This window comes from Myotis yumanensis, unplaced genomic scaffold, assembly GCF_028538775.1.
Source record: "Myotis yumanensis isolate MYYU_CA2020_CCGP unplaced genomic scaffold, mMyoYum1.0.hap1 SCAF_4, whole genome shotgun sequence".
NCBI lineage: Eukaryota > Metazoa > Chordata > Mammalia > Chiroptera > Vespertilionidae > Myotis > Myotis yumanensis.
The window spans coordinates 37,757,440-37,783,785 of NW_027223755.1; the positions used below are offsets into that span (position 1 = coordinate 37,757,440).

Here is a 26,346-nt window from a genome sequence, read left to right on the forward strand (position 1 = left end):
CATTACAATTCATACCAGTAGCAAAATTACAGTTATGAAGTAGCAACAAAAATAATTTTATAGTTGGGGGTCACCACAACATGAGGAACTCTATTAAAGGGTTGTGGCATTAGGAAGGTAGAGAACAACTGCAGCTTAGGAGGTGTATCAATAAAGCTATTACTACAATATGTCGGACATTTTGCTGCCTATGGAGTATTCTAAGATTTTTATGGCTTCCCATCTTAACGTTTAAGCCCTTTAACCATTTTGAGTTTATTTTTGTGACTGGTGTAAGTTGGTGGTCTAGTCTCATTTTTTTTGCACGTATCTGACCAGGGTTCCCAGCACCATTTATTGAAGAGACTGTCTTGACTCCATTGTATGCTGTTGCCTCCTTTGTCAAATATTAATTGAGCATAATGGATTAGGTCGATTTCTGGGTTCTCTGTTCTGTTCCATTGGTCTATATGTCTGTTCTTGTGCCAGTACTAGACAGTTTTGAGAACAGTGGCTTTGTAATATAGCTTGATATCTGGTATTATGATCCCTCCAACTTTGTTCTTCTTTCTCAGGATTGCTGTAGCTATTTGCAGTCTTTTTTTATTCCATATGAATTTTTGGAGAATTTGTTCTAGGTCTGTGAAATATGCCGTTGGTATGTTAATGGGGATTGCATTGAATATATAAATTGCTTTGGGTAGTATGGATATTTTAATGATGTTGATTCTACCAATCCATGAACACAGTATGTTTATGTCTTCCTCTATCTCTTTTTTCAATGTCCTGTAATTTTCTGAGTGGCATTTATATTTTTATGTTCTCAATAGTAAATGCTAAGTCACTTTTTAAAAGAATTATTCTATTCCATCAATTTATACTAATAAGAGTAACACTTATTTTTCAACAGCCTTGTTTATAGTTTTACTAGAGGCCCGGTGCACAAAAATTTGTGCACTCGGGGGGGAAGGGGGGGTGCCTCAGCCCGGCCTGTGCCCTCTCACAGTCTGGGACCCCTCGGGAGATAACGACCTGCTGGCTTAGGCCTGCTCCCGGGTGGCAGAGGGCAGGCCCAATCCCTAGGTGCAGCCCCTGGTCGGGCTCAGAGCAGGGCTGATTGGGGAGTTGGGGCGCTGCCCCGTCATGCACAGAGCAGGGCGGATTGGGAGGTTGCGATGCCACCCTCAGTCATGCTCAGGGTAGGGCCGATTGGGGGGTTGGGGCACTGTCCCCTGTCACACTCAAGGCAGGGTGGATGGGGAGGTTGCGGTGCCACCCACTGTCACGCACAGAGCAGGGCCGATCAGGGGGTTGGGGCACTGCCCCCTCTCACTCACAGAGCAGGGCCGATCAAGAGGTTGGGGAGCTCCCCCCTGTCATGCACAGAGCAGGGCCCATCAGGGGGTTGAGGAGCTCCCCTCTGTCACGCACAGAACAGGGCCCATCAGGGGGTTGGGGAGCTCCCCCCTGTCACGCACAGAGTAGGGCCAATAGGGGAGTTAGGGCACCGCCCTCTATCACCCACAGAGCAGGGCCGATCAGGGGGTTGGGGCGCCGCCACTGTCACACTCAGGGCAGGGCCAATGGGGAGGTTATGGCTCTACCCCATCACACACAGAGCAGGGCTCGTGGGGGAGGGGGGGTTGGGGCACCACCCTCTAGCACCCACAGAGCAGGGCCGATCAGGGGGTTGGGGCGCAGCCACTGTCACACTCAGGGCAGGGCCGATGGGGAGGTTATGGCTCTACCCTGTCACACGCAGAACAGGGCCTGTGGTGGGGGGGGGGGGGGTGCCACACCCTGTCACACACAGAGCAGGGCCGATCAGGGGGTTTGGGCGCTGTCCCCTGTCATGCTGATCCGGTGCCAGGAGGCCTCGCGGCTCTGCTGATCCCAGTGCTGGGAGGCATATTACCCTTTTACTATATAGGATAGAGGCTTGGTGCATGGGGAGGGGCTGGCTGGTTTGCCCTGAAGGGTGTCCTGGATCAGGGTGGGGGTCCCCACTGGGGTGCCTGGCCAGCCTGGATGAGGGGATGATGGCTGTTTGTAGCTGGTCACACACCCTTCAGGGTGGGGGTCCCCACTGGGGTGCCTGGCCAGTCTGGGTGAGGGGCTGAGGGCTGCTTTCAGGCTGGCGGTTGTTGACTGAAGCTCCCAACCGCTCCTTTTTTTTATTTTATTCTGGGCCAGCTTTAGCTCTGGCTCTAGCTCTGAGAGCAGGTATCTGGTTTGTTTCGGTTCTATAATCGAAACAATGTATAACTCCAGCTCTGAGATCCTGGCCTATATTTGTTAGAATGTTTCAAACTGCCAGCTCAGAGGCCGGCAAGGCAGGTGGGGAACGTTGGAGTCTGCAGTTACTGAAGCAAGCAAGCCTCATGTTCACTTCCAGCTGCCTGGCTGCCGGCCGCCATCTTGGCTGACAGTTAATTTGCATAAGGATATGCTGATTAGCCAATGGGAAGGGTAGCGGTCGTACGCCAATTACCATGTTTCTCTTTTATTAGTGTAGATGATTTTTCTTATGCTTTTAAATTTATTAAGTGGAGAAGTTTACCTTATCGTTGTTTTTGTTAGTTTGTTTTTTCTTAAATATATATTTTTATTGATTTCAGAGAGGAAGGGAGAGGGATAGAAACATCAATAATGAGAGAGAATCATTGATTGGCTGCCTCCTGCATGCCCCACACTGGGGATTGAGCCCACAATCCAGGCATGTGCCCCTGACCAGAATCAAACCCAGGACCCCTCAGTCCACAGGCTGATGCTCTATACACTGAGCCAAACCAGCTAGGGCTACCTTATTGTTTTAATGCAAATTTATTTGCTATTGAAAGGATATATTTAAGTTTCCTCTTGTTTGAATGCTGTTAGTGTCCTTTTGTTCTTTGTGGGTTTGGTGTTAGGCTTTAACTTTGACTAAAGGCTGATGTTTTATAATTTGATTAGCTCTTCTGTCATATATAGTACAGGTAAGTCCCTCAGTCTGTTTTCTTTTTTAGCTTTGTTTATTGATTTTCATTTTATAGACATATAAAATTTTATAGTCATATATATCCATCTTCTATTTTTTTTTTTCATTTCTCTGTTTCCTCTCCTATTTTTCTTTTCTTACAATTTGATTTGTTGATATTTAACTTACCAGAGTTCTCTCCTAAAAGGCAGAGACTCTGTTAGTCATCATTGTATCTACATGCCTATCCCAGTCCCAGTACATAGTGGTCAACCAAAAATAGTTGTGGAATACATGAATAAATGAATAAACAAGTGAATTGGCCTCAGTAGTATACAGACCACAGAAACCTAGAATTACATAATAAGGTCCCATTTCCTTTAGTAGCCAAATTAAGAAAACCATGAACCTGCATTCCACAGGCTGTAAGAAACCCATTCTTCCTCAAAATTTCCCTCCCACAGACCTATTACACACTCCTCTAAATCATTCCTAATTATCATATACCACCACTGTTGGAGTCCAGCTGGTCACGCCCACTATCTGATAAACTGCTTCTCCAGAATACTACTCTACCCAACCAATTTCTTTCCAGCATAAACAATGATTTCTCCCTTAATTCTCCAAGGCACAGAGAAGACAAGAATAAAAGAGTTCACAAAAATGTACTGCAGTTTTGAAGATGAAATAATAATACAGAGTAGGTTACAACTACTGCTAGAAGGATACCCAACGTGGCAGTGGCCAGCTTACCCCCACCAACAGAACAATCTGCAGGCATCTCCCCACTCTGGAATACTGGCCCTAAGAACACCTAGGAGGCCCCGTGGTAGGAGTGGGAGTGGAAATGCGTATGTGCTCGTGTGTGTGTGTGTGTGTGTGTGTGTGTGTGTTCAGAGAGAGATCTATCCTCTCCAAGTCCATGCCCTGTCTCATATGGCTGTTGTGAAGATTGAGTTAAACAAATTAAACAAACAACTGACAGTGGGAATACCTACTTACACAGAATGTAACTGGCTCCCATGGCTCAATCAAGTCAATGATAAAGGTACATTTCCCAGGTCTGAGTTATTCTGTGTTAAATAGCACCATGAGAAAGGCACCAATGGTTCCATCCAGGTATTACGATACCAAGTCCAGTCCTACCAATTCCTTTCACAATTTTTATCTCCAGCATAAAGACATCAGGCATATACAACCCTCTTGGCATGGTTCAGTATGACAATCTCCCGTAAGCAATTAGTTGGATAAAAACACAGTCTCTCCCCCAACCTCCGCACCAAAAAAAAATATAAATAAGCATGACTTTGCAAGGACAGTTCAGCCTAACTCATATTTTCTGGCATGCCCTTGAAATTCCTATGTTGAAATCCTGACGCCCAATGTGATGGTATGAGGAAGTGGGGCCTTTGAGAAAGTGCTTAAACTATGAAGGTGAAGCCCTCATGAATGGGATTAGTGCCTTATAAAAGAGGCTCTAAAGATATCCCTAGCCCCTTTCACTCTGTGAAGACACAGTGAGAAGTCTGGCACCCAGAACAGGGTCTTCACTGGGTCATGTTGGCACCCTGATCTTGGACTTCCAGCTCCCAGAACTGTGAAAAATTTTTGTTTATAAGCTATGCAGTCTGGTTGTTGTTTGTTATAAGAACCTGAACAAACCAAGACACAAGGTATATTTTTCCTCTCTTATTCCAAAAGGACATACGCTAGACAATAAACCCCAATTTATACATCTAGACCAAACTTGTCAGCTTTCTGGAGACTTCCATTTCCTCCAAAAGCAACAAGTGCAATTACAGAGATCTATTCTGGTGATTTTCCCAAAACAAAAGGAAGTCTCCAAAGATGAATTGATGACTCCACCTCTATAAAAAAAATAAACAGCTGGCAACTTTTAACTGATTTAATGCCAGCTTTCAAAAATAGTAAGTCTTGATGGGCAGCCTCTTGCAGAGGGATAACAATGTACTAGTAATGTGAGGTGAAATTCAAAGCTGATTTTTCTTCATATTATTATCTGGTTTTCTTATTAGTTCTTATATCATGACTCTTTTCTCCATCATTTGGGTGAATTGAGTTCATATATTAAACTTACATGTTAACTATGTTTTCTATTCCTTTGATTATCTTCATTTTTTAACTAAGGCCAGGTCATTTCTATTCACTTTCTCTTTTTTATTATTCTTTATGATTAAGGTATTACATAGGTCTCCTTTGCCCCCATTGCCCCCCAGCACATGCTCTCACCCCCCCTCCTTGTATCTGTGTCCATTGGTTATGCTTATATGCATGCATATAAGTCCTTTGGTTGATCTCTACCCCTTCCCACCACCCTCCCTGCCTTCCCTCTGAGATTTGACAGTCTGTTCGAAGCTTCTCTGTCTCTAGATCTATTTTTGTTCATCAGTTTATGTTGTTCATTATATTCCATAAATGAGTGAGATCATGTGGTATTTATCTTTCCCAGACAGGTTTGTTTTGCTTAGCATAATGCTCTCCAGGTCCATCCAAGCTGTTGCAAATGGTAGGCGTTCCTTCTTTTCTACAGCAGCGTAGTATTCCATTGTGTAGATGTACCAGTTTTTAATCCACTCATCTGCTGATGGGCACTTAGGCTGTTTCCAAATCTTAGCTATTGTAAATTTTACTGCTATGAACATAGGGGTGTGATATTCCTAGAAGTGGGATGATTGGGTCAAATGGGAGTTCCATTTTTAATTTTTTGAGGAAACGCCATACTGTTCTCCACAGTGGCTGCACCAGTCTGCATTCCCACCAGCAGTGCACAAGGGTTCCTTTTTCTCCACATCCTAGTCAGCACTTGTCATTTGGTGATATGTTCATGATAGCCATTCTGACAGATGTGAGATGTACCTCATTGTTGCTTTGATTTGCATCTCTCAGACGTTTAGTGACTTTGAGCATGTTTTCATATGTCTCTTAAAGACCCTGAATAGCCACAGCAATCCTGAGAAAGAACAAAGTAGGAGGAATCTCAATACCAGATATCAAGCTGTATTACAAAGCCACTGTTCTCAAAACTGCTTAGTACTGGCACAAGGATAGACATATTGACCAATGGAACAGAACAGAGAACCCAGAAATCGACCAAACCCACTATGCTCAATTAATATTTGACAAAGGAGGCAAGAGCATACAATAGACTGCAGGGGTCCTCAAACTTTTTAAACAGGGGGCCAGTTCACTGTCCCTCAGACCGTTGGAGGGCCGGACTATAGTTTAAAAAAAAAGTATGAACAAATTCCTATGCACACTGCACATATCTTATTTTGAAGTAAAAAAAAAAACAATGTTTTTGGCGGGCCGCATGTGGCCCGCGGGCCGTAGTTTGAGGACCCCTGCAATAGAGTCAAGAGAGTCTCTTCAATAAATGGTATTGGGAAAATTGGACAGATACATGCAAAAAAAAAATGAAACTAGACCACCAATTTACACCATACACAAAAATAAACTCAAAATGGATAAAGAACTTAAATGTAAGACGGAAAACCATAAAAATCTTAGAGGAATCCACAGGCAGCAAAATATCAGACATATGTCGTAGCAATAGCTTTACCGATACAGCTCCTAGGGCAATGGAGACTAAGGAGAAAGTAAACAAATGGGACTACATCAAAATAAAAAGCTTCTGCACAGCAAAAGAAACCATCAACAAAACAACAAGAAAGCCCACTGCATGGGAAAACATATTTGCCAATGTTATCTCTGGTAAAGGTTTAATCTCCAAAATTTACAGGGAACTCATACAAGTTAACAAAAGGAAGATAAACAATCCAATAAAAAAATGGGCAACGGACCTAAACACTTTCAAAAGAGGACATACAGAAGGCCAAAAGACATATGAAAATATGCTCTATTCATTTCTTTAAAATTCTAGTATCTAGCAAAGATAGTTCCTCCTCACTGTTCTTTTTCTTTTCCATTGAGTACAATTTTATAATTGTGCCAAAACAGTTTTTGAAACATTATTTTGAGCTCTATAAAGAATTCTCTGGTTTTCTATGGGAATATGCTAAAATTATATATTAATTTGGGAAATATCTTTACTATTCACAATCATGCTACATCTCTGCATTCAATTTTACTAATTCTTTCATTAAAATTTCTTATAGTTTACTTTGTGCCTTGAACATTCCAAATTTCTATATATTTTATAATTTACTGACATTGTGAATAAGATCTTTTTAGTTAACTTTTCTAGCTGGTTTTTACTGATATTTAGGAAAGCTATGTATGTTCACAGATTTATCTTGTATTTGCTCATTTCACTGAATGCTTTTAACATCTCAAATATGTTTGTTAAGAGTATAAATTACTTAATTTTGGTCTTCTATTTCTCCAAATGACTTCAGGTTTTCTCACTGCGCAGAATATACTCAAACACTGCTACAGTTAAATATTTTACCCTTTGTTCTCCCTGCATGATCTACAATAATAATCTGCTTTGTGTTGATATTTATTGCGGTGTTGCTAACAATTACCTGAAAGAGAAGTTGGGGTGCTTCACTGGGCTGGAAAAAGTTTAGCTAAATCAGAAAGCTGATGGAATCCAAAGTTGCATCCTAAATTCTGGCTTTTCCTGCAGATCTATTTGCAAGTCATCTCTGTTGCAGAAATGGCCTTTCACTAAGGAGAGTGCACTGTGTGGAACTGACATTTCTCAATTTCTGAGCTAAAGTTCTGGCCTGCTGTTAAGTCTTGCCACTGGACACAGTGAGATCAGGGATTAACATATACTTGTATTAAGACACTGTACAAATAAAAACCCATCATCCTTAAACTGTTTTAGCAAAATATAAATCATTTCTAAGAAAATAATAAAATCAAGATATTAGCACTAGCTAAGAAGTAACACTTGGCTTCCAGCCCAGAGGTGTTTCACTTATTTATACCATGTGACTTTGGTTAAAGTTATTTACCCTCTTATGTTCCTCCTCAGTAAAATGAGGAAACTGCATTAGATTTATCAATGCTTTCTAGCTGCGATTCAAAATGAATAATTTATTAGAAAAAAATTATAAAATTTATATTAATAAAGGACTCTTTTTATATCTAAGTAGTTAGAATAAACCTAGGTAAACATTCAGGTATGGCTATCATATGAGAATATAAGGGTAGCTTATGGGATTTTGCACTTGAACATCAAATCATCTCTTCTAATTAAATCCCAAGAATCAAATGAGTTGGAGATGAAGAGTGGGAATCTCTGAGGTAGTCACTCTAGCCTTCTGCTTATTCTAGAAATTGCTCCTCCCTCTCTCTTTCCTCCTCCCAATACCATGCAGCCAGAGCAGGGCAGTCCTATTCAAATGTGACCCTTCCTTCCTGCCACAGCTAACCACTTGTGTTCCAAGTTGGGCACCTCACTCAAGCAGGGCCAGTAACATCCATTTGCAGGAATTTGGGTCTTAGATAGGAAAGAAGATGGAGAGTTGGTCTTGAATGTTTGAAGGCATAAAATATAAACCTTGGGTATACCAGATAGCCGTGTTCTCTATGAGAAAGATGGTCTATAGATACAAGAGGCAAGCAGAGAATCTGACATTGCTGGTCCATAGATATATTGTTCTTTGAAAAATATGCCAGACTACCTTCAATAAGTTATTATTTTTGCCTTAGCTGGTCAGGATCTGGTTTTCTTTCCTTCTCCTCCACCCCCCACCGCCCCCCACCCCTGACTCTGTAACCCCTCGCCCCTGCTGCAAAATTTAAAGTAACACAACTTTTGCCCAACTGGTGTGGCTGTGGTTGAGCGCCAATCTATGAACTGGGAGGTCACAGTTCGATTCCCCATCAGGGCACATGCCCGGGTTGCAGGCTTGATCCCCAGTGTGGGGCATGCAGGAGGCGGCCGATCAATGATTCTCTCTCAATATTTATGTTTCTGTCTCTCTAATCCTCTCCCTTCATCTCTGAAATCAATAAAAATATATATTAAAAATAAATAAAATAAAATAACACAACTTTTATTCAAATAAATTTAAATCTCTCATCTCTCTAGTCCTGTCCATCTCCATGGTTTCAATAATACAGCCTTGAGTTATCTGCTCACTTACTCCTTTCTTTTAAATTGAAAATTTTCCATTAACTTAACTAGTAAAATATGTAGTTTTCTTAGCTAAAATTGACCTGTAAGACTTAGAGATAGTTTCACCTTGTTTCTTTCACCCTTATGTCTTTCTATTTTAAAGTCTGTTGCAAAGAGTATTATAGTTTCCTATAAAAGAAAATTCTATGGACACAGATCAGTAAACTCTATACCTATAGCTATAGCTATAGCTATATGTTGCTGTTGCACTTGTAATATGGGCCTTTATTTCATCTACTCAAATCTTGAGGTGAGAGAAAAAATAAAAGATGTGTGATACTTTATAAGAACTAATCCTTTGAACCAAAACAACTTAACATATACTAGAATCAGGATAAATTATCAGTATAGTAATGTGATGGCATCCTGTCCCTCAGCAATCCAAATTCCAGTATTATACCCATCTGTAATAATGTAATTATGCACTCCATATACTGCAACATATTTCTGAGGAGGAAACACAAATTATTTGAGCAAAAATATTAACAACCAGCAGAAGACAAATGGGTTAGTGATGAAATAATAAAGGTGTTAAGGGATAAAAATTAATAATTCATCTACAGCTATTGCTGAAATTTTCCTTTGTATTGGTTTTTTGGCTGTTGTGTCAACTTACATGTTCTTCATAATAAAATTCCCTAATGTGTTTTTTTCTAATTTATATGAATATGCATCCCCTCAGAAAAATCTGATTCCCAGATTAGAAAGCTTCCCTTCTGTTTAGTCCTTAGGGACCATGAGATGGTTTCCTCCACAAGCAACAAGTCATGTGAAATGGACGCAGAGCTTTCATGCCTTAAAGTTCATTTCTCTGACTGTACAAACATTACCAGTCTAGGAAAAGTAAACCCAAATTACCACTTCCACTTCAGGCCAACCAGAGGAGAGACAGCCCTCATTTTAGAATTCTTTCAATCTTCCCTGACAGGAGTGCTAGGACAGGCATAACATACAAAATCACAAATTGGTCTTTTGACAAACTACCAACCTAGTGGCCCTTAAAGGAAGAACAACAATGAACACAAAGGACAAAATAAAGTAACAGCTGAGAAACACAGCTGAAAATGGAACTAAAAATGCAAAGGAAGGGAGGGAAAAAAGGAGGCAGTCCAGCATACATGTAACTTCAGAGCCCCAAGGGAAAACTCCATAAGGAAATCTTTTATTGCTTTAAAATTTATGGGTAAATAGCTTTATAGCAGAAAGCCCTGTTGATTAAGTGGGATGCATTGGATACTTAGATATTATAATCTGAGAATTTCTGGTGCAGAAATTAAAAGTTAGAAAAACCTTTTGTACTTTCTGTCTCCAGGGATGATTTATTTTAAAAGATACATGTATATATTTAATCTGTAAGTTTTGCTGTTACAGACTGTGTTTAAAATATAAATCTTTCTGAACACAATGTCTTTGTTCCAAAAAAGCTGTGGATTCATTTGTAAATTAATTTTCTAAAGAATTTTCATGACATACAAAACATGAAAAATTATATGAAAGTTTACTTGAATCAATTTCATGTAATTCCCCATGGGTTACAATAAAATCCGAACACTGACTCCTAATAGGTAAGTGGAATGAAACCTAAATTTAATTTTTATTATTTTTCATTTTTATCAAAGGTATTGTGGTGACATTGGTTAGTAAAATTATACAGTTTTGAGGTATACAATTATATAAATCATCTGTATATTGTATTGTGTGTTCACCACCCTAAGTCAAATCTTCCATCACCATTTATCTCCTCTATACCTTCTTTTACCTCCTCCCACCGCCTTCCCTCTTGTTAATCACCAAACTGTTGTCTGTGTCTATGAATTGTTGTTTGCTTGTGTGGTTTTTTCTGCTTAATCCCTTCACCGTTTTTTCCCAGTCCAGCAACCCCCTCCCCTCTGACAGCTGCCTGCCTGCTCTCTTTTTTATGACTCTATTTTGTTTGATAGTTTATTTTATTCAGTAAATTGAACATATGAATGAAATCATATGGTACTTGTCTTTCTCTGACTGGCTTATTTCACATAGCATAATGCTTTTTAGGTCCATACATGCTGTGACAAAGGGTAAGATTTCCTTCCTTTTTATGGCTGAGTAGTATTCCATTGTGTAAATGTACAACTGCTTTTTTATCCACTCACCTATTGATGGACATATGGGCTGCTGCCAAATCTTGGCTATTGTAAATAACACTGCAATGAACACAGAGATGCATATGTTCTTTCAAATTAGTGTTTCTAGTTTCTTCGGATATATTCCCAGAAGTGTAATCATTGGGTCATAAGGCAGTTCCATTTTTAATTTTTTGAGATAACTCCATATTGCTTTCCAACGTGGCTGCAACAGTCTGCATTTCCACTAGCAGTGCAAGAGGGTTCCCTTTTCTCCACCTCTTCATCAGTACTTATTGTTGGCTGTTTTATTGATGATAGCCATTCTGATAGGTGTGAAGTGACATCTCATTGTGGTTTTAATCTGCATTTCTCTGGTGATTAGTGATGTTGAGCATCCTTTCATACACCTATTGGCCACCTGTATGTCCTTTTTGAAGAAGTGTCTATTAAGGTCCTTTGCCTATTTTTTAATCTGATTTTTTTTGGTGTTGAGTTTTATAAGTTCTTTATAAATTTGGGGTATTAACAACTTATCAGATGTATCATTTGAGAATATATTCTCCCATTCAGCAGGTTGTCTTTTCACTTTGTTGATGGTTTCCTTTGATGTGCAAAGACTTTTTAGTTTGATATAGACCCATTAGTTTATTTTTTCTATTGTTTCCCTTGCCCCAGAAAAAAAAGTTCTATGAGAAATGTGCAAGATTTTACTGCCTATGTTTTCTTCTAGGACTTTTATGGTTTTAAGTTTAACATTTAAGTCTTTAATCCATTTTGAGTTTATTCTTGTGTATGGTGTCAAAAGATGGTCTAGTTTCACTATTTTCCATGTTATCTGTTCAATTTTCCCAAAAACCATTTATTAAATACACTATCTTTACCTCATTGGATATTTTTGCCTCCTTTGTCAAATACTAATTGACCAAATGTTTTTTTCCTTGATGCCAATCTGAAGATGTTTGATGGAAGGCAATTCCTTAAACTGCCTAATGTTAAAGAATATAACAAGAATTCCCACATTTTTCCAGGAGCATAAATGGAAACACTTCTCAGAAATATTCTATTTGAGAACTTTGCCTGTACCTAAAAGATTGCTTCACTTCTCTTACTGAATTTCTATGTACTCATCAATTGCCTTGAAAGATATTTAACAATTTTTGGATTTCCAGACCTATTATTTTTTTAAATAATCATTCCTCCTCAAACATCTGTTCTTTTATTTATTAATATATAATAATACTTTCATTGCCCTCTAACTATCTGCCAGGTGCTCTCCTAATGAGCTTTTGATATACTTTATCATACTTAATCCTGTTTAAGATAAGGAAAGTGTTCATAAGTAGAAAAGACAGCATCTGCATATAAGTCCTCTGTCCTCTAACTCCATACTTGTTTTGACAATGTTACATCTGACAGAGCAAGCATCTTTTCCTTCCAAGGTGAAAACTTATAGGTATGTTTTCTCCCTTAATGCTATTTTGTAATTTCTATCATTCTTTAATTTGTATCTTGGTAAATTTTTTCACCTAAGAAAAAATATTTAATACAGAAACTCAAAATATAAGATATCCGTAATAAGTTTTGAGATGAAAATCAAAGTGTTTTTACTATTTTTAATTTCAGTATATGTCATTTAAAAATACCAGCAATTCTTCAAAGCTTTACCATATGAGCATTACTGTATTATATGTGGGTATAAAGGGGAAACTTTCTTGGGTGGCTGCTATTTTATGTGCAAACTGTGCAAAGAGAAAATAAATAACAGGAAAAGTAAAAGTAAAAAGCTGCTGTTAATAAATCCTTATTATTGGTAAGAAGATTTACTGTTTAAAATATGTATTTTTTAATTTAACTGAGAGTATGAAGACAAACAGGCTACATGTCTACGCATCTCTTTATTTAATGCGTAACTATTTTATATTAAAATTTCAATTCACTTTTATTTAAGTTTTATAAAAGAATGGAATTTGATTTGACTAATATCAATTTCACATCTGATAATTAATATTCTTTTATTTCAAAAGATTTTTGGCCAATAAATCTTCTTACATATTCAAAATAATACTTCTCTTGTTTTCAATTCGTTACAATTATTTCCAAACTATTAATCAGGTAAATTCCTTATCAATATGCTTAGTCAATAGTTCCTTACATTTGTCATTATTTGATAATCCTTTACATTTGGAAAGTATTCCTAATATTTTTCTTTAGCAAAGTGGAATGCAGACACCATACATCCCCTGATTTGTATAGATCAAGGCTCCCTATTCCAAGATGGAACTTTTCAAATGTAGAAATAAATACAGTTGCTATCCGGATAGATATAAATTCCCTGCAGTTATACTAACCTACAGTTTAGGAAGGTTTATATTGTTATTTTTCTTAGTAATCTATTCCTATTAGGGGGTGTGGAGGGCTCTTTTTGCCATACACTACTGTATCTACCTGCTATCAAATTAACATTAGAAAATGTTGAATTCATGAGTATTTTAGTTATTTGAAATACTTTTTCTTGCTATGTTCAGTTTCCTTATGATAAAAATGATCCTTTTATACTTAAATTTTACATTAAATAAATTACCTTTTTTTTAAATCTTTATATTCAAGGTGCCATGACTCGGATGTGAGCCCTAAATTAATTGTATTTTAAAATAACTGCTGTTGCAAATGAAAATTAACAATTTTATTAACAAATAGGCTATCTCAGTATAAATTTTTTTTAAAAGTTTCTAGTATTGGTACTGTTAGGTTAGGTGGCTCAGGAGGCGGCGAAGGAAATAAAGAGAGTTGATCAGAAAAGGAAGGAAAGTTTATTCTGCGTCCCTGGGAGACCCGCGTACCCCCAAGGACAGGGCACGTGGATTCACACCAACAGGGAGGGGGGCGCTTTTTTTATACTGCGGTTGGGTGAGGGTTGGGGACATGAGCTGAGGTATTCAGCTGAGGAAGTTTCAGCTGCAGGGGGTCAGCAGGGGTATTCAGGAAGGAGTCAGTATCTGTGTGGGGCAGCTGATCTGTTAGAAATGCCAGGGAGAGTCCATTATCTCATCGCAGGTCTGCATGTATCCGATCCTGGGCTCTCTCCGACCTAACAAGGTACTATAATTTTATCTAAAATATGCTTGGAAGGCAACAACAGCTACACAGTTTCATAACATATATACAGCACTTGCAAGTAGGACAGTCAAAACTGCTGGGAAGAAAATTACCACAGGCATCATCACCTTAGGAAATAATTATTATCTATGCAAATTTAAAATGTTCATATATAGTAAATTTATCTGAGTAACGTGGGGGGAGAGAGGAAACTGATATTTATTCATTTCCATTATTATGATTATAAAAAGTCTACCTCTCCCTTTTTGAATTATTTTCTGGAGACATTTTCATTTCTCATGGTGATTGGTTACGGGGAAAGGGGCTTGTTATTTCTAAGAGCAAGAAACTACGGTTTTATATGAATACACACCTGGAGCCGTAAAACTTGCTTTTGGAAATCCTCCCGTGTCACTCACACAGCAGGGGGGGTGCTGGCTACAGCGCACCGCAAAGCCCGCCATGCGGTGTTAGCGGGCAAGGCCGCCCACCGCGGAGGCCGGTTCTGCTCGTCACCCCGAGGCTGGGGCTGGGGCTGCAGCGTGGGCGCCGTGTGCCGCGTGACTAGGCTCCGGGGCAGCCGTCACGCTGGAGGTTGTGCGGGGGGCACCAGTGAGGGAGGACGAGCGTCAGGGCGCGAGGAGGGCCCGGGGCAGCCCTCGTCCACCACGCTCACCGGGCCTTTAGGTCGCGGCCTCTCGGAGCACAGCAGGGTCAGCGGGGCCGAAACCGCAGCCGCGCATCACCGGGTGCACGTCGCCGGCCGCCAGGCCCCCGCCGCGGTTCCGGGCCCCGCCGCCGTTGCCTAGGCGACCGCCGCCGAAAGTTCCCGCGGCGGCCCCGCCCCTCGGCCAATCGGACGGCGCTCGCCGGAGCCAGGCTCCCTTTGTTCCGCAGCCATTTCAGGCCCCGGGCGGAAGCTGCGCCGCTGCGCTGAGGGCCCGAGCGCCGGAGGCCTCTGGGATGGTGTGGGACCGGGTAGGTGACGCGGTGCGCGGCGGACGGAGGGCGGGAGCGGAGGCTGCAGTGCCGAGGCTGGCGGACGGCCGCGGGGAGAGGGCCGGCTCGCCGCCCCCCGCCCCCGCCCCCGCCCGCCGGGCCGTTTGGAGCGGGAGCGGCTGCGGCGGCTGCGCGGTTCCACGCCCAACAGCTGCGGCCCGGGCGCCCTGCGGGACCGGGCAGGGCGGCGGCGGCTCCTCAGGTGTCCGAGGTCACGGCCGGGGCCTCTGGGGGGCGGTGGGCTGGAGAGGGGCTGCTCCGGGGAGCGTTGCCGCCGCCAGTGGAAGGGCGGCGTCGGAGGACCCCGAGCGCCGCAGGCGCTGCCCCGGGACGGCACCTCCCGCCGGTGCTGGACTCTGTCCAGCGCTGCCCTGCGGCCGGTCTTTGTCCCCGCCCGGCCCTCTGCCCGGGAGTGCGGCCCGCAGACACCGGCGCCTCCACACGCAGCCAGCTGGTGGCTTTCTGCAGGCGGGCCTTCCCCCGGGGACTCCTGGCTTCGCGACCTGTGCACGTCGTGTTACTGTTTATAGCCGTGGGTTTTGCGTGGGTTTGTTGTTTGCCCGTCTGCCCTTTTTACTTCTCCCACGCGAGCACGCAACAGGGCACAGCTGCCCGGGAGCAGACCGGCCACCGCCACCAACCAGTTTGGGGCATCGCTTTTCTTGCTTTAAACTTGAGCGACTGTTATTTGTTTACAGATTTTAAAAATCGACTGGATGTTGCAAGGATTGCTTACATTTTGTCCGTTGTCTTAATTACTAATCATTTGATCCATCAGCAGATATAAATGTAAAAATTTAAAGTGGGAGGCTACCCACAATTGATGTTGACAGTTGTATTAAGAAGCTTAATACCAATCCTGCTTTGAAACAGTGATGACTTCAATGGTGAATGCATAAATGGTACTTTTTTTTTTCACCCTAAAGGAAAGATGTTTTTAACATACAAGTTGTTTCGTGTAATAGGTATTCCGAAATGTAAGGTTGCAAAATGGCTGGCCGGATGTGCTCATTTTTAGGATAAGCTCCTTTTGGATTTTAAGTTTGCCTATTATTATATCAAGGCTTTCATATCAGAATGGTAAATAAGTTATATTTAGTGAAGCAGGGGAGATACTTTGGGAATCGATTCTCTTTTCCACTTTTACTCTGCCCTGCACCCCATTCTTCTGAGAGAATGACTCCACCAAGTTGAAAACTTGCAAATGCAAAAGGGAAATAATAGTTTGAAGGTGCAGATTTTCTTTTTAGCTCCTTGGCATATGTAATGCACAAATACCTAACAGTTTGGCAGTATGGTTTTTACTTCATCTCATTTGATGTGAGCCTAATGAACTATTAGTGCTCCATTTGCTTTTTCCTAAAAGTCCCGCCCCCCCCCCCCCACCCGCCCTTAGGCTGATCAGGCTTGATGTGTTTTCATCACATCTTCCTCCTGGGTATTCAGGGAATTACTAAATTCTGCCCACTGATATTTCAAACTATAAAAATCTTTTAAAGTAGTCAAACTTACTACCATTACATATTGTTAACAAAATAAGATTTTGGTAAAAACACGTGACATTACAGTTGTAAATATTCCCATTGTAAGACTTGTTATTGTATTCATTGTTTTATGACATATATATATATAATGTTAAAGCCAATACATGAACTTAATTTTTCTAAATACTGTAAATGAACTGCATTGAAATGTAAACATATTATATTTAGAAGAATTGCTTGTATTTAACCATGTTGGATTCTGCAAATACTACTTTTAAGAAAGGAAATGTGGTTGTAAGGGCAGCTGAACCAAATGACATATGTATTGAGAAAAAATGATCAAATGTAAACTGCAGAAGAGTATAGCCGTGAGAGTTGTTTTTATTGCCCAGGATATAAATTATGAATATTTCTTCCTGGAATTGATATTTGAATATATATTGTTGCCAAAAAGATCTTGTACCCTCCCTCCCTCCAAATTTTGGTTTATCAGCAAAAGGGTAAGAAAGCTGAGAGAATCAAAGGGTAATTTAATAATTGGCTTAAAATAATTTGAGGAGCACAGCATTTATTGTTCTTATTGCTTGAGATGGGAGGGAAGAGGGAGTGAATTAACATTTTTTCCATGTAATATACTGGGCATTATTTGTAGGCATTTAGCATACATATATTATGCTTATATCATAGCCCTGTGTTACCCTATGGGAATTACTTCCATTTTACTGATGATGGAATAATTGAAGTATAGATAGGTAAGTACTCTGCCCAAGGTCTTAAAGTGTTCAAGGCGGGATCTGAATCTAGACATGCCTAATTATAAAGCTCATACTCTCTTATTTATAAAATTTTATGTAAATATGTAATTAAATATTCAGATCCTTATAATGAATACATATACATTGAATGAATACAGAATCTTATAATGAATATTATAATTCATTATAACAGTGATCTAACGAGATCATAGACCACATTACTAAAATAGTGAAAATGAGCTGAAGTAATGAATGAGTAAATTAGTTAAACCAGACAGGACTTAATGAGATCTAATTGGTAACAAATATATAAAGCTGGTTTCTAAAATGCATGCAGCAAGCATTTGTGGATGAAACACTCAGTAATGACCTTAATACAAATAAAGGAGAAAAAAAATCCATCAAGTTTGGAAGTTAAGAGGAATGACAAAGATCCATTAAATAACTAAACTGAAAAATACACTTAGTTAGACCCCTGACAAGGCACACTAAGATCTTTATAATAGTGATAAGCAAACAAACAAACAAATAGAGATGTCCCAGATAAGGAGAATAAGACTACCAACAAGGTTTGGGAGATTAATTTTATACTGAAAACTACAGCAAAAAACATGGGAGTTGCATTTTTATAATTGGCTTTGAAGTACTCGGAACCCTTTAGTAAAATAATTATCAGTGGAGCCCCTTAAACCTCAGGTGCAGAAGTTACTGCCATAGATGAAAAGGTTTATCCCAGAAGGGCCAAGATTCCATTGCTTTTTGTCTTTACTAAAGAAAGAATTAGGGAGGAAAATATTTCAGCAAATCTTGAATGTATTAAATAGATGCATATAAATTATTAGGAATAGGTCATTTATGCTGCCATTAGTAATGTTTTTGAAAAATAATTAATTTAAAATATAAAGCTGGAAAACAGTTTATTTAGGTAGGATAACAGGAAAATAATGAGAAAGCAAATTATGAAGGACTTTGTGTGCCATTTATTCATTCATTAACCATTTATTAGTGCTGGGATTGTCCCTTGTCCTCAAGAGAGTTCAATACTAGTGGAGAGAATGAAATGTAAACAAAAAAGTATAGTTACAGCTTTTATTATATAAATCTGTGGGGGCACCCAGGAGGGCTAGTGATAGATTTCATGCAAAGTAGGAGCAATGGTGCAGGCATTTCAGGGGCTAGGGTAGCACTTCAGAGTTTGTCAGTAAAGCTAAGGACCTATTGTGTTCTTGAAACTCAAAGCAGTTGAGAGGCCCTGAAAGGTATAGAGAAGGCTGCAAACTTCTTCTGTAAAGGACCAAACAGTGTTTTCTGTTTTGTGGACCCTACTGGCTCTGCCATTTCAGTGCAAAAGCAGTCTGGTCATAGACCTTATTGAAACTAATGGAATGACCAGATTTGACTTGTGTTGCCCTAGTACAGTGATGGTGAACCTTTTGAGCTCAGCGTGTCACCATTTTGAAAAACCCTAACTTAACTCTGGTGCCGTGTCACATATAGAAATTTTTTGATATTTGCAACCATAGTAAAACAAAGACTTATATTTTTGATATTTATTTTATATATTTAAATGCCATTTAACAAAGAAAAATCAACCAAAAAAATGAGTTCACATGTCACCTCTGACACGCGTGTCATAGGTTCACCATCACTGCCTTAGTACAAGCCATTGAAAGATTTGAAAGGAATTTACGACATTGATTTGTGTGAATCAGTAAGAGCAGAATAAAAATAGAAAATAGATTATTTTTAAGCACTGTAAAGCAATAAGAAAATGCAATTCAGTTTTACAAATGGGCAGATTCACAGAAGAGGAAATAGCCAATAAACATGAAATATTGTTCTACGCCATTAATAGGGAAATACAAAATTGTAGGGAAATTCATACATTGACTAAATCAGTACAGCCTTTTCAATTTTAAAGTAAAAACATTTTGACCCTGCAATTTCCATTTCTTAGAAAAACAAGGATATATCAGGAGTCAGCTGTGTTCAATATGTCTTTGTCAGTAGCAACAGAACTTCCAGACTTCCAGGTCACCTTTCATCTCCTGCACTCCAGTTCATGAATGGGTCTATATTTGTCTGTATTTGTTTTTGTTGTTGTTAACCCCTTCCCAACTCTTCATAATTCTTTTACTGGAATGTACAGTCCATCGTCTGCAAAATCCAGTCCCAACCTATGCTTAAACATTCCCTTCACTTTCTTGCTCTTATAGGAACCTGATGTTTTGCACTGTGCAGTTTGGCTGTTATATTTATTTTTTCCATAGCTCTCCTTGTCAGTGTTCCTACAGATGGAAAAGGTGTCTGTCATGCTTCTCTGCTGCTTTCAGATTTTTTCCTCCCTTCTCCCTAAAAATCTTTTCCCCTAACAATCCTCAGTTTTGTGTTATGTCAGCAGATTACCGCTCAGGATTGCTATTAACTATTAACCTCATTTCTCAAAATTTTTTTAGCTCCAGGCTCATTGCACCTCTTTCCAATACCACCTCAATCTTTAAATTACAATTGAAAAGAGTATTCATAACGTATTTCCAGTATCCTGATCTCTCTTTTCCTAGACCTTTTCTTCAGTGTTCTTCACATCTACCTCTCTCTTCCCGTCACTCCCATAGTGATACCCTCTTGCATTGCCAATAACTACAGTCCCTCCATAGTTACTACTTCATGAGTTCTACTTTGTGACCCTACTTCCTATTTTTGTGGTTCACTCCTTCTAGTCAGTATCTCAGCCCCAACCATCTTTTGACCCCAATGGAATCTCCAGTCTGTTCATCCTATTACTATTTCCCTGGCACTCACCTCTTGATGTGTTCACTCCCTTTCTTGCTCCTCTTAAATTCCACAATTAATCACTTTTATCTCTTCTTTGGATCCACTCCCATGCTCTTTGCTTCTTTAATAAGATCCACAGCCCTGGTTAAACCAATTCTGCCTTCTTTGCACCTGCCCCTCTGTAACTCAATGTGTCAGGAAGCAAGCACACACCACACATGACCACATACCTCAAGTGGGTCCTTAATGCTGCTCTTGGTTGTACTTTATTTTCCTAGTCTGTTCACTCTCCTGACTATTTTATTTCTTCTTCAAATATCCAGAATCGCTTTTCCCATCCTCACTTTCAGCTCATGACATTGGTTCCTACTTTGCTAAGAAAATTGAAGCAATCAGAAAATTTCCACAAACTCCCATTACCCTGTGTACTACCAGAATCTGGTCAATGCAGGCTATCTTCCTGCTTGTTACCTTAGATTAACTGTTCATACCCCTGAGTCTGCTTTTGTACTAGATCCCATCCTTTCTCATTTACTTAAGAACATTTTTTCAGCTTCCGCCCTTCCACATAATTTTTTTAATTTATTGGCTTTCCGGGAGCAACAGACATGCTATTATTTTTCCCACCCTTTAAAAAAAACAAAATAAAAAAATACTTGATTCACTCTTTACCATCAGTTTCCCAATATTTTGTTTGTTTCCTTTTCCAGCATTGTTCCTCAAAAGAGATGTCTATACTTATTGCCAAATTTTCTCTTTCCATGTTTTATTAAATCCACTTCCAATCAGGCCTTTGCACCGTTTCCACTGAAACAGGTCCTCAGTTTCTCCAGTAACTACTATGTTGCCAAATACCATATACCATTGATTCTGTTCATCTTACTTGATCTATCCACAACATTTGACACCTATTTGTTCCCTTATCTTTGCAACACTTTCTTCTTTCCTTTCCAGGTTAACACATAACTCTGGTTATCTCCTACTTCACTGCTGGTTTCTTATAGTTCTCTTTTGCCTTCCTTCTCACAAACCTCTTAATGTTGGAGAGCCCCGGGGTCAGTCCTTGTTTGTTTAATCCTTACCTGAGGTCCTGATTTTTAGAGAGAGGAAGGGGGAGAGAAAGAGAGAGAGAGAGAGAGAAACATAAATGTGAGAGTGAAACATTGATCGGTTGCTTCCCCCATGTGCTCCAATCAGGGATCAAACTGGCAACCTAGATAGGTGCCCTGACCAGGAATCAAACCCACCACCTTTCGGTGAACTGGACCACGCTCCAACCAACTGAGCCACATGGGCCAGGACTGTTTGTATTTTATTTTCCTATCTATAATCACTCCATTGGTAATCTCACTCAGCCACGTGGCTTTAAATACCAGTTGGTTGGAGCATTGTCCAGTCCCTCACACTGAAAAGTGGTGGGTTCCATTCCTGGTCAGGACACATACCCTGGTTGTGGGTTCAGTCCCCTGTTGGGGTTTGTGTAGGCGGCAGCCAATCGATGTTTCTCTCTCACATCGATATTTCTTTCTTCCTCTCTGTAAAATCAATAATAATTTTTTAAAAATTTAAATATCAGCAATGCCCAATTTAGATTTTTAGCCCCCTCTCCCTAACATCAGTCTCATATGTTTAACTGTCTATTCAACATCTCTAATATATATATATATATATGTATATATATACATATATATATAAAAGCCTAATATGCAAAGTGTCCCCTTAAGGAGTTCAACAGATCAGCAGTTTGATCGCTCACTATGATGAGCGCTGACCACCAGGGGGCAACGTGGAACGAAGGAAGGCCCTGGCCTGCAGCCACTAGAGACCCTACCCATGCACAAATTTCAGGCCTCTGGTGTGTAATAATTGACATCAAACCCAGCATGTCCAAAACTCAACTCCTAAACTTCCTGCCCATAGATTTCCCCATTTCTGTATGTTAGTGGCAACTCTATCCTCCCAATAGCTCAGGCTAAAATCTTAGAGTTATTCCTGATTTTGCTTTTTCTTTGACTCTTCAAATCCATTCTTTCAGGACAACATGTGTTTTTTTATATATCATCATAATCCAGAATTTTACTATGTCCCACTTCACTACTGCCACCCAGGTTCAAACCACTACTGTTATCTCCTTGGATTACTTAAATAGGTTACTACTTGGTATCTCCATGCTACCCTAGCCCCTCCCGACAGTCTTTTCTCAATATAGTAACCAGACCAAATCTTTTGCAAGTAAGACAATCTCTGTCATAACAGACATGCTATTATTTTTCCCACCCTTTAAAAAAAAACAGCAGTCTTTTCTCAATATTATTTGCCTTTCTCTATTCCAAGTCCTGCAATGACTCCTCCTTTCAGAGAAAATTTGGTCCTTACAGTGGCCTTACAAGGCTCTCCATAATGTGCCCAACACACTCTCCTTTCACCTTACCTCCCTGATCTCATTTTCTGCTATTACTTTCCCTCCTCGCCCCCTGGCCTCCTTGTTAGATCATTAACATATCAGTCATGCTCCTACTTTAGGGCCTTTGCTTTAGGTGGTTCAACTGTCGGGAATATACTTCTCCCAAATATCTACTTGGCTCACTGGTTTTTGCTGAGATTTCACCTTCTCTAAATACCCAATCTAATACTGCATCTTACCCTCTCCCATCCTCCTTATTCTGGATTCTTTATTTAGCACATACTGCCTTCTAACATACTTATATTCAAGTCATCAGTCTAGTGCTCCATTGCCCTGTGACCTGTTTTGAGCTAAGAATGGTTTTTACATTTTTAAAGGGTTATAAAACAAAAACAGAATATATGCCACATCTGCAAAGCCTAGAATATTTATTGTCTGGCACTTTGCAGAACAGTTTGCCCTACATATTCTGTTTATTGTTTTTCTCCACGAATGTGTGCTCCCAAGAGGGCAAAGATCTTTGTTTCATTTATTGCTGTGTAGCTGCAGCAACTAGAACAGTGCCTAGAATATAGTGCCTGTAAATATTTGTTATATGAATGAATTACTTGCAATAGTGCAAAATTGTAAAAAGGGTAAGTGTTCATCAATAACCTGTACTGCAGTTAGTAATGAAATAGAGTTGTATATAATGAGTAGGAAAGCTAAGACATATTTTGAATGAGTTTTTATAGAACAGAAAGAAAACGTTTTATTTATACAGAAACGTGTATTTAAATACACACACAAAACAGCTCTATATGGCTATTCATCAAGTGGATATTAGAATACCTCCAGGGAGGAGTCTAGGATTAGGAGAGGCACTTGAAGGGAACTTGAATTTCACCTGCATATATATATATATATTTAAAGCCATCATAACTTGGGTTTCTATCCAAAAGAAGTCATGACATTGTAACTTCATAGGGTTTTAGGACAAATAGGTTCTAACTAAAGCAATGAGAAGAAGTAGAGAGTAATGGAGGCGGGGGGGAGAGAAGAGAACCATTGCCTTTCTGAAATGTTATTATTTGGCCAGCAATCTGAAGAGGAGTGAACAGTATGAATATCTGAAGAGTATGCAAAAGTAAGGACTCTTAGGTGGGAACAAGCATAACATTACAAGAGAATTACCAGGGAAGGAGGGAGGGAGAAGGAAGGAAGGAAGGAAGGGAGGGAGGGAGGGAGGGAGGGAGGGAGGGAAGGAGGGAAGGAGGGAAGGAGGGAAGGAGGGAAGTAAGGAGAACATAGTGAAAAGGGGGCCAGAGACTGCTAGGAGATTTGTTTAGAGATAGGCAGAAGCCCAGATTATGGGCAACTTTGTAGGCTGTGATTTAAGTGTGATGAGAAACCATTGGAAGGTTTTGATAGAAGATGTAATTTAATTGAAGCTTTAACAGGATTATCTCAGAAATTGGGCTGAAGGATTTAAAAAAAAAAAAAGGCGGGGAAACCTATTGTAGACCATGCTCTTGTAGAACATGGTGTCTGGACTAGGGTGGACAAGTGGAGGGAGAGAGAAGTGGTCAGAAGGTATATTTTGACAATACTGACTGAAGGTTTTGATGTGGGATATGAGGAAAATCAAGGATGATCCCTTGGTGTTTTGGCTTGAACAACTGAATGAACACTAGTAGCATTTAGTGATATCAGGCTACTAGAGGAGGAACAGGGTTTGAATGGGGTTAGAGAAGAGAATCAAGAGTTCTTTTAGCCAGCAAAGATTGAGATGCCCATTTAACAAACAAGTGAATATGTCTTATAAGATGTTGGATACTTGAGTCTGGAATCCAGAGCGCTATTTAATGGCACAGACTGGATGAGATTATGTAGATAAAAGAAAGGGGTTTAGGATATTTAGAGGTGGGGAGCCAGCAAAAGAGACTGACCAAGAGCAGCCAGTGAAATAAAAGGAAAAACAGGGAGATGTGATGCCACAGGCAAAGAAGTGGAAGAGAGGTTGCCTGTGTTCAGCACTGCGGAGAAATTAAGATGAGACCAAGAAGAAATCATTGGGTTTATCAGCAAGAAAATCTCATCTCAGTGGAGTGGGGTAAAGAAAGGGAGATGGTGACTGTCCACAACTTTCAACATGTTTCTGTAAATGGAACTAAGTGGAGAAATTAAGTAGTAGTGGATGGTGAATGGAGTCAACGCTGTTTTTTTAAAGATATCTTAAATAATTTTTGTTTTTAGATCCTTACCAAAGGATATGTTTATTGATTTGTGGGGGGGGGGGGGGGGGGGAGGAGAGACATCGATGTGAGAGAGTATTATCAATCAGCTGCCTCCCACACTAGCCCCAACTGGGAATCATACCCACAACCTTTCAGGACGATGCTCCGGCCAATTGAGCCACACCAACCAGGGCAATATATCCTAAATAATTTTAAACTTAGAAAAAAGTTCTGAGTAATTCAGAGAACTCTAATTTACAGTTTACATGGATTCACCAACTTTTAACATTTTGCCACATTCTCTTCCCTCCCCCACCCCCTACACACAATTTTTTTAAAAATATGTTTTATTGATTTTTTTACAGAGAGGAAGGGAGAGAGAGAGAGAGAGAGTTAGAAACATCGATGAGAGAGAAACATCAATCAGCTGCCTCCTGCACACTCCCTACTGGAGATGTGCCCGCAACCAAGGTACATGCCCTTGACCGGAATCGAACCTGGGACCTTTTAGTCCACAGGCCGACGCTCTATCCACTGAGCCAAACCAGTTACGGCCACACACACACAATTTTTTGATCATTTGATAGTAAGTTGCATATATTTTGCCCCTTTTCTCCTTAATACTTTAATGTGTGTATCTTAAGAGCCAGGATATTCTTTCCTAAAATCACATGTAGTTGTCAAATTCAAGAAATAGAGTTTTTCACAATTTATATTACAGTTTTGTCACTTGTCCCAGTTACATTATTTATAACATTTTTTCCTCCAGTGCAGGATTTTATATTAAATTTAGTTGTCTTTTTTGACGGAGAAAGTAGTTTTTTATTAGTGGAATCTTTGCCATTTTAGCCTCAGAACAACCCCGTGAGATAGAGATACCATTTATCTCATTTTATAGATCATAGGTTATTCTTTCCATGACTAATAAATGGCAGAGCAAGAACTCAAAGTCAAGCACAGTAACTCCACAGTTTGCACTCTTAAGCTCTATACTATAGTGCCACCCATGTAGTGCATGGGAAAATCAGAAATTCCTTGTTTGAAGAAGACAAATAAGTCAAATTTATAGATCAGAGACAATAATACTTATATCAAAAAGATGGCTTTAAATGTCTAGAGCTGGATTATAGCTTTTTGTAATGATGAATCAGGGTTTAATATGTCACCTGATGAGCATCAGGACAGAAGGAAGAGCAAAAAAGTGATAATACTTAAACTTTATATGTAGAATTTACTAGACTTTGGCTTAAATGATATGTGTTCAGAGTTATTGGTGCTAATTGTTTAGAAAGGTAAAATACTTGGATTAATTCTCTTGTGGTAGAATTTAGTTGGCAGTATATGGATGGTCATCTAAAGAGTCCGTCCTGTTCTGTTTCAAAAAGAGTTTGTTTCATAAAATGCTGCTTGTTAAACCTTTATCATAAAATATTGTGAAATATCAGAAATAAACTTAATTTAGGAA

General features: G+C 39.8%; 1 protein-coding gene and 1 long non-coding RNA gene across 4 annotated transcripts in view; one reads left to right on the forward strand and one right to left on the reverse strand.

Moving 5' to 3' along the window:
* LOC139008082 (uncharacterized) overlaps positions 1-14,928 on the reverse strand; it is a 34,805-nt gene extending 19,877 nt beyond the window's left edge. The window contains exon 1 of the long non-coding RNA XR_011471092.1: positions 14,622-14,928. This is a non-coding gene — a long non-coding RNA (uncharacterized lncRNA). The remainder of the gene's footprint in view (positions 1-14,621) is intronic.
* Positions 14,929-15,147: 219 nt separating this feature from the next.
* Positions 15,148-26,346, forward strand: part of TNPO1 (transportin 1) — a 92,637-nt gene continuing 81,438 nt past the window's right edge. For all 3 annotated transcript variants that reach the window (XM_070412159.1, XM_070412160.1, XM_070412163.1), the window contains exon 1: positions 15,148-15,226. In XM_070412159.1, coding sequence (XP_070268260.1) covers positions 15,212-15,226 — 15 coding nt within the window. In that variant the 5' untranslated portion in view covers positions 15,148-15,211. The remainder of the gene's footprint in view (positions 15,227-26,346) is intronic.